The sequence below is a fragment of the Hyaena hyaena genome, unplaced genomic scaffold, assembly GCF_003009895.1.
Source record: "Hyaena hyaena isolate Hyena2069 unplaced genomic scaffold, ASM300989v1 scaffold_382, whole genome shotgun sequence".
Lineage (NCBI taxonomy): Eukaryota > Metazoa > Chordata > Mammalia > Carnivora > Hyaenidae > Hyaena > Hyaena hyaena.
The window spans coordinates 1,745,351-1,757,429 of record NW_024081015.1 but is presented as its reverse complement, the minus strand read 5'-3'; the positions used below and the strand labels follow the sequence as shown (position 1 = coordinate 1,757,429).

Below are 12,079 nucleotides of genomic sequence, written 5' to 3'. Positions count from 1 at the left end.
AAATGTCTTGGGATACTAGAGCTTTCCCTACAGCACAGTTGGTAATTTCTGAGTGAAAAGTGTCCAAATGTGTTACATGCATTGTTTCATGAATTAAACCTTAAATGTAATTCCAAATATAGGGCAATACTGATATCTGTATTTCCTTAAAGTAATTTAAAACACTGACCTCAAGGGGCTGTTATGAGGACCCAGTTTCTACTGATGTTCCTTCAGGGAATTAAATAACCTTTCATTTTTGCCAAGGAAATCATGCTTTAGGTATGAACATTTTCAAATCAGCCTTTATTTCACGCTACTGAAGTGTTGGCTTTTATTTTAATGTCAACGTGTAAGGTGGCATACAGGCAATTTAAAATAGCATACATGATATTGACATATTTATACTTAGAACTTATGCATTATATTTACAGACATACAAATATAGGACAATGTTTTACAAAATCTTTTACTAATTACATGTTTACAACATTTTCAGAAATAAAATGAAATCTGCTGTAAACCATCTCACTGCAACACTTCTATAAAAAGGGTTCTAAATATCCATGTTTTCCTTCATTTCTATAACCATTTTAAGCGCTTAGTTGTTAAAATTCATCATACTCATCAGCACAGTCACACATTAGTCACTGCTGAGCTGTAGAAAGTAAGAGAAATCAGACTCCTCAATTAGCTGTAAGGCTGTGTTTTAAAAACCTATTAAAGAAAGTGACCTGCTAAGAAGCCCCCCCATCTCTGTTCTAGCCAAATACAAAGGCCCCCGCCCATGAGCTGTCTCCAGAGAACCAGCTGACTTACAGTCTCCGTAGCTGGCAGGGGCCCTGGTGGGTGGGCACCTAGCCTTTTCGCCGTTCACACTTCAGCACGGGGCCGATCACTGCTTCAGTAGGAAGCTCATAAATGGTCAGGTAGAATCGCTACAACATCGTCTTCATCCTACACTGCAGTCTAGCAAGGCTAAATGTGAAATTTTCTTTCCATTTTTTAAAAAATACATACAAAACACTGAACACAAAAATTTTCCAACCAAAACATCATCAATGTTTTTGCATCTAGACAAAGAAAAACGTTCAATGTGCTTGATATTTTTCTTTCATTATCAAGCAAAACTGTATACAACTTTTTTCTAGCAATTCAAATATAAATTTGAATTAGTTTGATAAAAATATTAGGTTTCACATTATGTGTGAAATATGAATTAAGTGGAAATTTCCGTTTATTCCTATGGGATAATTAGTTGCAAATGTCCCAAATGTTGTATTATATATGTCTTCTGGGGTTATTCCTTGCATGGTATAAAACAGTCCTGTTCTTTGCTGAGTTTCAAATGACTATTATTTAGAGATTGTACTGAGATTTAATGTTGATGAGAAGGGGAAGAAATACCCATAGTTTAAAAATGCACACAAATTCTAAACAAGTTTTTCCAAACAGACCGCTCAATTTGAACTGTAACTATAATGGAGTCTGGCTCTAAACACTTAAAAGACATATTGCTTTTGTTCTGTAAGGACAGTGAAGGACTGGGTTTTGAGCTCAGAGGTTTAATTTTAAACTCGGACAAATTGGTAATGTTCTGCTGAATTTGTTTCCCTGTGAGAACGGGGGAAAAACGTTATTTTGACCAGATACTCCACATGATTTTACCCAGTTACTTTTAGATCCTGCATTCATATGATAGAACACACTTTGCTCAAATGCATGCATTGGTAAAGAAAATTCAGAACAATTCACCCTGGATAACTAGTATCTTCACTTAGTCTATTTACCTGGTTTATAAAGGCAGTGCATACCAAAAGATATGCTGACATCTAAAAGGGGTTCAAAATACAGGGTAAGAAAGAATCTAGTGGCTTAAACTTGAACAAAGGCTCCCGGCTTTGTGTTACATGAGCCCCTGGGCCCTTTTACTTGGTCCATGATTGAGTGAAGAAGGCACTAGTGGTAGAGTTAGATGACCTAGATACACAGTACGCTGTTTTAAGATGCCACAGTGGTTTGATTCAGGTACGGAAACTGGCTATTACCTGAAAAGAAATTAGGAAACTTGGCTTTTCCTTTATTTCTTGGACTTTGTTTTTCCTAATCTTCCATTAATCAGGGAGCTGGAAGTGTATTCTGCTGTGAGTGGAAGGTATGTGCAGACCCAGGTGTCCCGGGAGCAGCGTTGGGGGGAGTAGAAGGGAGGGCTCAATGCAAATGGTGAGTAGTGCATGTTACCAACCTAAGGATATAGAATCTGTGTGGAGAGTGTTTGTTTATAATGTGTAGATAATAGCAGGATGTCACGCAGAAGCAAGCTTTAACTGGTGGTGGCCAGCCTGCGTTTGGGGTGGGGTGGGGGGGGGTGGGCTTCAACTCTGGCCTTATATAGAACTTACCTCTCTCAAAAGGTTTTACTACACAAAAATCTAGGCCTTCTACATTATATGTGTTTTGCCTGGACATAAGTATTGTCCAAAAACCCCAATTCTGTTATTTTTGTTTTGCCTTTCACATACAGTCTAAATAATCATAATATAGCTTTTGATTTTAAATGTGGCTGAGAGTGGAGTCATTATTCCCCATATCATACAAACACCTAGCCTTGAGACTGTGGTCTCTACCCCATCTGTTGAAAATGCAGATACCCAGGCCTCGCTTTAGACTGACCAAATGAGACTCTGCATTTTAACAAATGGTCCAGGAGATTCTAATGAACAACCAGTTTGGGAAACCAGAGGACTCCAGAAACTGGAAACAGGTAGAGGTTATAGCAGGTCTGTGCTTTCAGGAGAGCTAAATAGTCTTCTGAGGAGATTTCTCTCTGGTATGTGAAACAAGCCTACTCTCTAGGAAAGCACAGCCAGTTTAGTCTTCAGTGTTGGGTTCTCAGTAATGACAGAATTAAGTTTCATTTGTGAAAACCAACCGTGTCTTCCTAAACAGTTCAATGGAAACGAATATAACCTCCCCTAAAATGGAGGAATGAAGCAAAATATTCCTGTTAGGAATCATGGAAACAGTCCCTTTTAAGAACACTTAAGAGCTCTGTTTAAGCAGATGGATGGCAGCAGCAATCGCGTCCTGCTCCGGTTTGGCCAGGCCAGTGCCCAGGTGCTGGGGGTCCTTACACAGCAGACGATGGGTGCTGCTGCTTGGGGGGGGCAAGTGCCAGGAGAGCCTGGACCGTCACCGCAACCTGGCTCAAACCTTTCTCTTCTAAAATGTGGAGAGGCAAACATAATTGCTCCTGAAATGGGACGACGTAACATAAAAACAAACAAAAGAGAAAACAGGATGAACATCAACAAACTAAAAAGAAAAAATAAGCACCTCTTCTCTCCCTCATAACAGTCCTGAGATATGAAGAATCAGTACCTGGGGAACTGGCCTCTGTTAACAGGAGTTACACAGAGATGGTACCTTGACCACCGCCACTTTATTGAAACAACTAGAAGTACAAATGGGCCATTCTGAAAACTGGAATGAGGCCCAGTTACATACACTTCTACATACAACAGAGGATAACAGAATACTCTGGAGTAAATGCAACACCCTTCATCATCGATACATAAAAGAGCAATGCAGATCAGTAAAATGACGCAGGGAAAATGGAAAAGCAATTCCAAGTTAGCAGATGGCTCAAGCCTGACAGACAGGACATTGGGGGAGAGAATGTGCTGGAAATCACACACCATGGGAAGGCAAGATGGTTTCCGGCCAGAAGCCAGACTGCCTGCGGGAAGGATGCCCACCAGTTACAGAATAAATGGGAGTATTTCATATCCTTGCATTTAATGGATTAAATTATGCTGGAGAGCTATGATGTGAGTTTAGTCAGGAATACCTTAATCATCATATATTTGAAAAGTATACGTTTGCTTAAGGAAGTTAACATGTACGGGGTTTGCCTCATTAATGTCTGGTTAAGCCTTGAGAAAGAAAAAGGCAGAGTTTAAGGATAACACCTGCCATTGGTGTTTCTTTTAAGATTAAATATTCAGAAAAACAGACACTGCTCTCAGAAAGGACAGAAAGAATTCTGGTCCCACTAAAAAGGAGACTACATACACTTATTAAAAAAGATAACTGGACTTTTCAATGGCACTTACTGTATTATTAGGAAGTTTTACAAAATTAGTTGCAATAAAAATATAACATTTATTTTGAACAGTTATTGGTACTTGTGCTTCTTAAAACTTTAATACTTATCTTGATAAAACAAGGTAACTGCAATCTTTTGACCTTATAAAACTAGTAACTCAGTATAAATACTTTGCGTACCACTGCCAATACAGATGAACTATTCTAAAATGAACGTGCAGGGTGTTTTGCTCTTGGGGAAGCATATTTTCTCCGAGGCCAATTCCCTTGTCCCGCCTCCATAGTGCCCCACACCGCGTGTGGTTTAGACATTCCCTCAGAGCCTTATACTTTCCAGATGCACATTTACCTGCCAGCGGCTTGGAGGGAACGCCGTGTGCTCTGAAGAGAATGTACAGCTACTCCCCCCAAGCCACACACAAGACCACGTGTTGTATCTTCTAAAGGGACAAAACTCCACAAAACCAAATGGTCTTTGACTCTGAGACATCTTAAAAACAGAACAAAGCAAACCTTCCAAACTCTGGAAGGCCCTACTACTGTATAAAACTGGTTTCCAACACAGTTTCAAACATCAGGTCAATGTTTCAGCATTAACTGCACACAGTTTTTTAATGTGTTAAAGAATGGTCCCACCTAACATGGAAGAAAGCCAAAACAATCGCACCCTCAGGCTGACTTCTACAACAAGGTGTTCTGTTCCCTGCAATTCCCCTTCATATTTTAGTTCAGCAGATTCCTGAATGTTCAGAAACCCTATTTATGAGAACTAGAATCTGAATGCATCCATGAAGTCGTTTCAAGCACCAGGGCCAGCAGCTCACATACTTAGAACATCGTGAAGATGACAATACTCCCTGCCTTGGGTACAGAACAGAGACCGCTGCCTGATACTTTACCTGCTCCTACTGTTCACATACAAGCTCCTGAACAGCCTAATTCAATACAAGTGCACCTAATAAGATGATTCAAGTATACTGAAATTACATAAATTCCAATTTTAAATTATAAATAGGGTTTTAGAGGTGAAAATCAGTTCATTGATAACAAACAGTAAGTATGGACAGGTGCCTATTCCTGGAAGGTCAGCTCCAGACCATCTGCTTGTTGTGGACTATTTTAAAAGTACACACTGGGCTCAGAATAGCGATCTAAGGAACCTACCTGAGTTTTGGACTGAACATTCAGATCAAATTAAAATTATTAAGACCAAATGGCCAGTGCTTCCAGATGTGTAGACAGCAAATGCTTACGTGGACCCGTGCCTCACAATACAGGGAGATCCCAGGATTTCAGGGCACAGCTCAATGCAGAGATCTTAGTGACCAGCTGCCTCCTCAGCTGGAAAGGGTACAACTATATTCTTTATGAGCAGTTGTTGAAAATGGCAGAAAAACGGCCACATGGGAATTTCATTATGTCATATCATATTCTAAGTCTTATTCTAAGAATAGGTGCAGGATTGTATCAGAGGCACCTCGGCACCTGAGATAAGAGGAAAAAGCCCATAGGCCAGGAGAATGGACAAATGACCATGAGAAAAATGCTGGTCTTTTGCTGTTAGCAATCATCATCAATGCTTACTAATGTGATGGGCTGTTCATCTGGACATATGGGGGACAGGATTTATCTGCTTTATTGGTTAGCTCTTTGATAGCCAGGAAAAAAAAAAAAAAAAAAGCACATAGGTAAATACTTTGTAGCAAGAAACAAACCTCCTTTACCAAGCACAGGAATGAGGTGGAAAATCACTGGAGTGCAATCGTTCAGCTAGAGGGGGAAGATCCCGTAATAAAGCAGACAGAGAGTTAACATTAAAGTACAATAAAATGCCACAAAACCCAAAAGCTGGATAGACAGAGAGACAAAACTGGATTCTTCTGAATGTGCCCCAAGAGAAAGTAGTGTTTCAACAGTTCTTTTAACGCTGAGGTTTAGCTGAAGGATGTCAGAAGGGGAACAAAGATTGTCCTGTCCAAAGTGTGAGCAGGAAAGGAAAACAGAAAAACAAAGTCAGTGGATCAGAAATACAGATTTCAGTATAGAATTTAATATGATCATCTCAGTCATACTCACAGAAACACATCCTAGTAACATTTTTTTTATTATGAATAAAAATAAAATGCTAAAAAAAACAAAACCACAAAGACTCCTCTTTGTGCTGAGCTTGCTTCCACTCCTAAACAGCAGAATAAAATGGACTTGTTGGTGACCAGTACAAACACTCAGGAAATTGAACAGAACTGGGTGACGGCTCAGGGTTATCAGGCCTACAAGTGGTGACGTCTGTGCCAGGCAACCTCTTTCCAGACTCATTCTTCCCTATTGACAAAAAAAAAGAATGGGCCAGAAAGCAGGACCAAACCTGCATGTAGGCTGAGGAGAGGGAAGTGTGTTCAGAGAAAGCCAGGTAAATCAAGGAGGGTTGAAGAATGAGGAGAGCCTAATAATTGGGGAAACTTACTACCTGGAAGCCAGGTGTACTGACTGATTCGGTACTCCTCTCAAAATCACGTCAGTATTCCTTCCATCTTCACCAAGTCCAAGTTACTAATATGTACAAAATGAATCAAGAGTGGGAAGGGGCCAGACCCTCCAGCTCATAGATGAAGAAATCAGGTAAGTAAATAAAAACACAATTGGGACTGGAGAACAGGAAAATATTCTTTAACACATAACATACAGTAATTCTAGGACATAAGATACTGGACTCAAACAGACATTTTTATCGCCCATTATAGTTTTCTGAAGATAACATACTTAATAAAAGTATAATGAAGAGAATACCCACATGCCCAGCCTCAACAGAGGTTTTCAAGAGTCACCTTATTCTTTAGTGTTTCATTCAGAACTCATAAACCCTTCAAAAGTTACACTGAGAAGGGAAACTGTTCACCTTGATACATATTCTCTGGACATAAAATCTGACCCCTGTTTGCAATATTAAGTTTTATGTTATACATTTTTAAAAGTGGCATTATATTACAAGTCAAACAGAAGTAGGGGTATTTAGGTAAAGATCAGAAAGCCTAGACATAGGGGAAAACATAGTGGAGAGGAGGAGGTTTCCTCCTGGGGCAGAGGGACCTGAGAAGGTTAATTTGAACCTATGAGTTTATGTATGTATTCATTTTCCTTCACTTTGTTCTAGGCAAATGACTAACTTTTTAGCAGAAGTGGCATCATAACAGGAACCTGTCTCAAAGTGGTAGTGGTGGTGGTAGACACTCGGGTAGAAGGCAGAAAGGGAGAGGAAGAGGTGGCCTTTGGGATTGTCCACTTCTTCTTTCGGGTGGGAGAGACCGAGAGGGAGGAAGGATGTGTCCGGAACCTCAATCTAACCACTCTGGAAAAATACCTAGTCTTTTAAACATGTATTTTTGTCTCCTGCCTTCAAACAGGACAGCACTGGTAGGGACAGGCTGGCCCACGATAAATATTGTTACCCACTGGTTGGCAAGTGCTGAATTAAATGCACATTTTAAGGCAGACTGTATTTTGCTAACTGTTGGCAATACATTCTGGAAGAATTTTAGTGTATGAACTTTAAATCTGAGACACAGGTCATTCTCTAAAGCCCAGAGTATAGGAACAATGAGTGTAAAGCTGGTAAACAGCACTTGCAGCAGGTCTGATGTAGGCCAAGTCTGCAAATATGTCTTGCTATTTGGGGATGTTTCTAGCGCTCTTCTCTTTGGGTATGTAGTGCCTCTTTTTCGTTACTCTTCTCCTGTCTCTGGTTCCCATTCCCTGCACTAACCCACGCCGCATTCTTTGTTCCAAGACCTGTGCTGTGGCGTCGGGGCAGGTCCCGGGCATGCCTGTGTAGTGTGGTGATCAGGCAGAAGCGTCTTCAACAGGCAGAAGGTGGCACTGACCGTTAGTGTGCTTATACAAATATTAGAACCTGCTTATTAATATGAAGAAAATGCATGCTATTTGCTTAGAAACCCTACTGATGCTCTGTTACTATGTTTAAAAATGGCTTGTTCTAAAAGAGATGATGAGTCTTTAGAAAACAATATGATGTAAAAATGAAAAATCTGCTTTCATTTGACATAGGAACAAAATAAGGTCCTTGCTAACTACCAAAAATGTAAATTTTAGTTCTTTTTAGAACTCAGATTTTAAAAAAAGCCACAAAAGAAAACAGTGAAAAATAACTAGTGAATTCCAGTCTACTTAATCAAAGGGGAAAAACCATCATGGGAACGGACTCCAGCCAACGCAGATGCTCTACGGCGCTAGCCTCTTTCTCTTCCCCTCTGCAACACATACAGGAGCTGAGGGAGAAGGCCGCCCACTGGACAAGTGGTGCTGTGGCTGCCTCAACTCAAGGTGACTAAGAGTGGAATGGGGGTCAGGTGAAGAGAGAGTCACTGTTGTGACAGCTGTTAGGACAGAGGGCTTAAGTTCTAGAGAAACACAGGAGTTGACTCGAGAGCCAACCCTGGGGCTCTGACCGCTAATTAAGAAAGTGATAGAAAAGAGTCATGATTTTCTTCTTGAAGGTTGGACACCAGATATGATGACAGGAACTTCAAGGGTGATGGTTAATGGGAAAAAAAAAAAAAAAATCAAACAGTACCAAGCTGGTTATTTCTTTAAATGTATGTAGGTCTCATGTCATTAAGTATAGTAGTTTCTAAGAGTACCATGCTTAGTTGGTCTAACATAATTGTTTTTAAAAGGGTAACTGAATAAAAAAATGTATGACGTTCATGTCTCTTAATTTACATCTTAATTAAAATCTGTAGAGTTTACCTATTTGTACCACTAAAGGGCTGTCGCTGAGGAACCTGGAGACCGTAAATCTCAAGAGCAGGACAAATGCCTAGAAATAGCCTCTTGTGTGCTACATTCCAAAGTATTAAAGCTTAGTGGAAAAACCAGTGAAAACAGAACCAGGCCTGTTAACAGCACTGTCTCAGTGTTTGTTAGTCTGGATGACCCACAATGTTTATATAGATGTTAACAGTACAGGTGAAGTGTACACAGTAACTCTCTGTGCTATTTTTGCAACATTTTTCTAAGTCTAAAATTATTTCAAAATAAACATTTTAAAAAAGTATTCAAGTAAGTGTTAAAAACCTGAAACCAACTGAAGCCTTCTCAGTCTGAGATGCACTCACTCTGAAGTATAGACTCTTATGGGCAAAGATGTATACAAGTCCAACAGCAAGTAGGAGTGTTTAGGAAAACAGCAGAGTATCGATTTTGATTACTTAACATGACTTATTACCATAAATTTAAATTTCTATGTGTATTATTTTTTTGCTTGGTCCTTGAAAATAATTAAGGAAAACTGCTCAGAAGCAGACTGACTGACTCTAGTAACACAAAATCTCGTCAGCAGTCATCAACTTGGTTCAGGGCTAGTCCTCTAAGATTTTAGATCCTGACATTTCTGAAAACTTTTAGAAAAATAATACTGAAGTCTGAGATGGGGAACTGGCAGCATCATCTAGGCAACATAAAAAATGATAAATTTATTACCTGAGGTACACCAATTTTTCTGCAAGCTTCTAGGAAATTCTCCACATTCCGCCTGCATTTTGCCATTGTTAATTTAGGCTACAAAGGAAGGAAAATGTGGTGTTACTACTGAAGTTTTCAAGATTTATTATTTTAAAAATCCTCTTGTCACAATTCCTTTGTCAATTCAGCACTCTGGTCCATAAGGTCAACAAATTTCCTTAAAGGATCAGATAATAAAGCTGTTAGTCTTTATGGCCATACGATCTGGTAAGAGCTTGAAAACAACCGTAGACAAGCAAATAGGTGTTCCAGTAAAACTTCATTTACAAAAAGAGGTGTTGGGCTTGGACCACAGTTGGCTACTCTGTACTTTAGACATTTTACTTTGAGTTTTGTAAGGCAAGTGCTAAATACAGAGAAATTTTAGGGGGATAGTTTAAATTTTTTTTCCATTTTAAAATAATACACAGTAAAGAAAATGTGTAGGAATAAGAAGGAAATTACCCACAACCTCAACATTCAAATACAATCACAGTCAACATTTTGGTTCATTTTCTTGCAGTCTTTATAAAATAAGATAATCTTATTAAAAATATAGATTTTTTATGTTTCTTTGGGGGGGGGGCGGGCAGAGAGAGAGAGGGAGACACAGAATCTGAAGTAGGCTCCAGGCTCTGAGCTGTCAGCACAGAGCCTGACGTGGGGCTTGAACCCATGAGCCGTGAGATCATGACCTGAGCCAAAGTTGGACGCTTAACAGACTGAGCCACTCAGGTGTCCCTAAAAGAAGAATTTTAAAGAATCAACAGCTTTTGCTCATAAATATGTTATTGATGCAGCATGTCTCTATTCAATATCAAATTCACCTGAAATTTTTAAAACATTTGTATTTCATTATTTCTTAAAATTTTATTTATTCTGAAAGAGAGAATACAAATAGGAGAGGGGCAGAGAGGGAATCCTGAGGGAGACAGAGAGAGAGAGAGAGAGAGAGAAAGAGAAAAAGAGAGAGAGAAATCCTAAGGAGGCTCAGCAATATAGAGTCCGATGAGGAGCTTGAACTCCTGAACTGTGAGACCATGACCTGAGCCAAAATCAAGAGTCAGACACTTAACCGACTGAGCCACCCAGGTGCCCCAAACATTTCTATTTTAAAAGATTGTATTAAAGAACCTGTTTCCTGAAGGATGAACATTTCCCAGAGGAGATTTCCCTAATTTCTAATTAGTAAGCTTGTTTTTCTGAACAGACCTCTTAATGACTAAAAACAGAGTTGTATCACATGACCTAAAATTGTGAAAAAGTTTTTCACCTAAAGGTTATAATGTAAGAAAGAGATATGAATTCCATTTCCTGGGAAGATTAACAAACTCAAGTGTTCGAATTTGTTGACTCGTTTCCCATGTCTGCACATCAGGCATGGAAGCCAAATGTCTATACAAGCTCTGCCTTTACTGAGTTTTCACATAGCTAAGCAGATGGAAGCTTTAACCATCTCTAGGACACAAAGCTTTTCTGGAAGGTTACCTGGATTTTCTTCGAAGATGGAATATGATACTATATCATGAAAAGAGGAAATATGATAAATACATTAATAGTGTTTGAAGGAAGTATTATAAACTAAATCTGTCAGAGGTAGCAAGGGCTAGTATTGGCTTTATTATAAAATATGTGGGATGAAAGGAAAATAATTTTTTTTAAATATTTTATTTTTTTAAGTAATCTCTATGTAGACCCAATGTGGAGGTCTGAATTCACAACCCCGAGATCAAGAGTCATAAGCTCTACCAACCTGACCCAGCCAGGCACCTCAATAATAATTTTTAATTTTCAAATAAAAAAACTTACAAAAAGGTCCAAAAGGACGACAGGCATTAGGTTTCTAGGAAAGCACCCATTCTTTCCTATGCCAAGTTCTTCTATCATTGAAGTAAAAAAGTTTGTTTTTTTGGGGGGTGTCTGGATGGCTCAGTCAGTTAAGTGTCAGACTTTGGGTCAGGTCATGATCTCACATCATGAGTTCAAGCCTGCGTCAGGCTCTGTGCTGACAGCTCAGAGCCTGGAGTATGCCTCAGATTCTGTGTGTCTCTCTCTCTGCCCCTCCCCTACTTGCAGTCTGTCTCTCTCAAAAATCAACAAACATTAAAAAAAATTAAAAAAATTTTTTGAAGAGTGAAACAAATGGTAGAATCAGGATCTACTTAACAGAAGGAGGAAAACAGCAATGGGGGTTCATATTGGCTAATTTACACTGGGCCTGGGCTCCTTCATTCTCTTCTACTTTTTACATGGGTAAGAGCAGGGTGTTCACTGCACAAGTGATGACGTGGTCTTCTCAACTCCTGGCTAAAGAGGGAGGTAAGGTGAACTGAGGCACAAGGAAAAGTCACTGTGGTGAAACTATCACAACAAGGGCTTAACTTTAAGGGAAGTTGGGCAAATAAAGAAAATACAAGACAACTGCTTTGCACTTTGGAGAATTTTTCGTTGGCTAGAAATTCTCTTTCCCTATACC

The 12,079-nt window shown here is 39.4% G+C and overlaps 1 protein-coding gene across 4 annotated transcripts in view; it reads right to left on the bottom strand.

Annotated features, from left to right (window-relative positions):
* Window positions 1-256: 256 nt before the first annotated feature.
* Window positions 257-12,079, bottom strand: part of LRCH3 (leucine rich repeats and calponin homology domain containing 3) — a 124,084-nt gene continuing 112,261 nt past the window's right edge. For 3 of the 4 annotated variants that reach the window (XM_039250870.1, XM_039250871.1, XM_039250872.1), the window contains 2 exons: window positions 9,583-9,660; window positions 6,020-6,408 (listed from right to left, as the gene is read on the bottom strand). In XM_039250870.1, the coding sequence (XP_039106801.1) occupies window positions 6,100-6,408; window positions 9,583-9,660 (387 nt within the window). In that variant the 3' untranslated portion in view covers window positions 6,020-6,099. Of the gene's footprint in view, window positions 3,233-6,019; window positions 6,409-9,582; window positions 9,661-12,079 lie in introns of those variants that run through there. The other variant, XM_039250873.1, reaches the window with a different exon arrangement.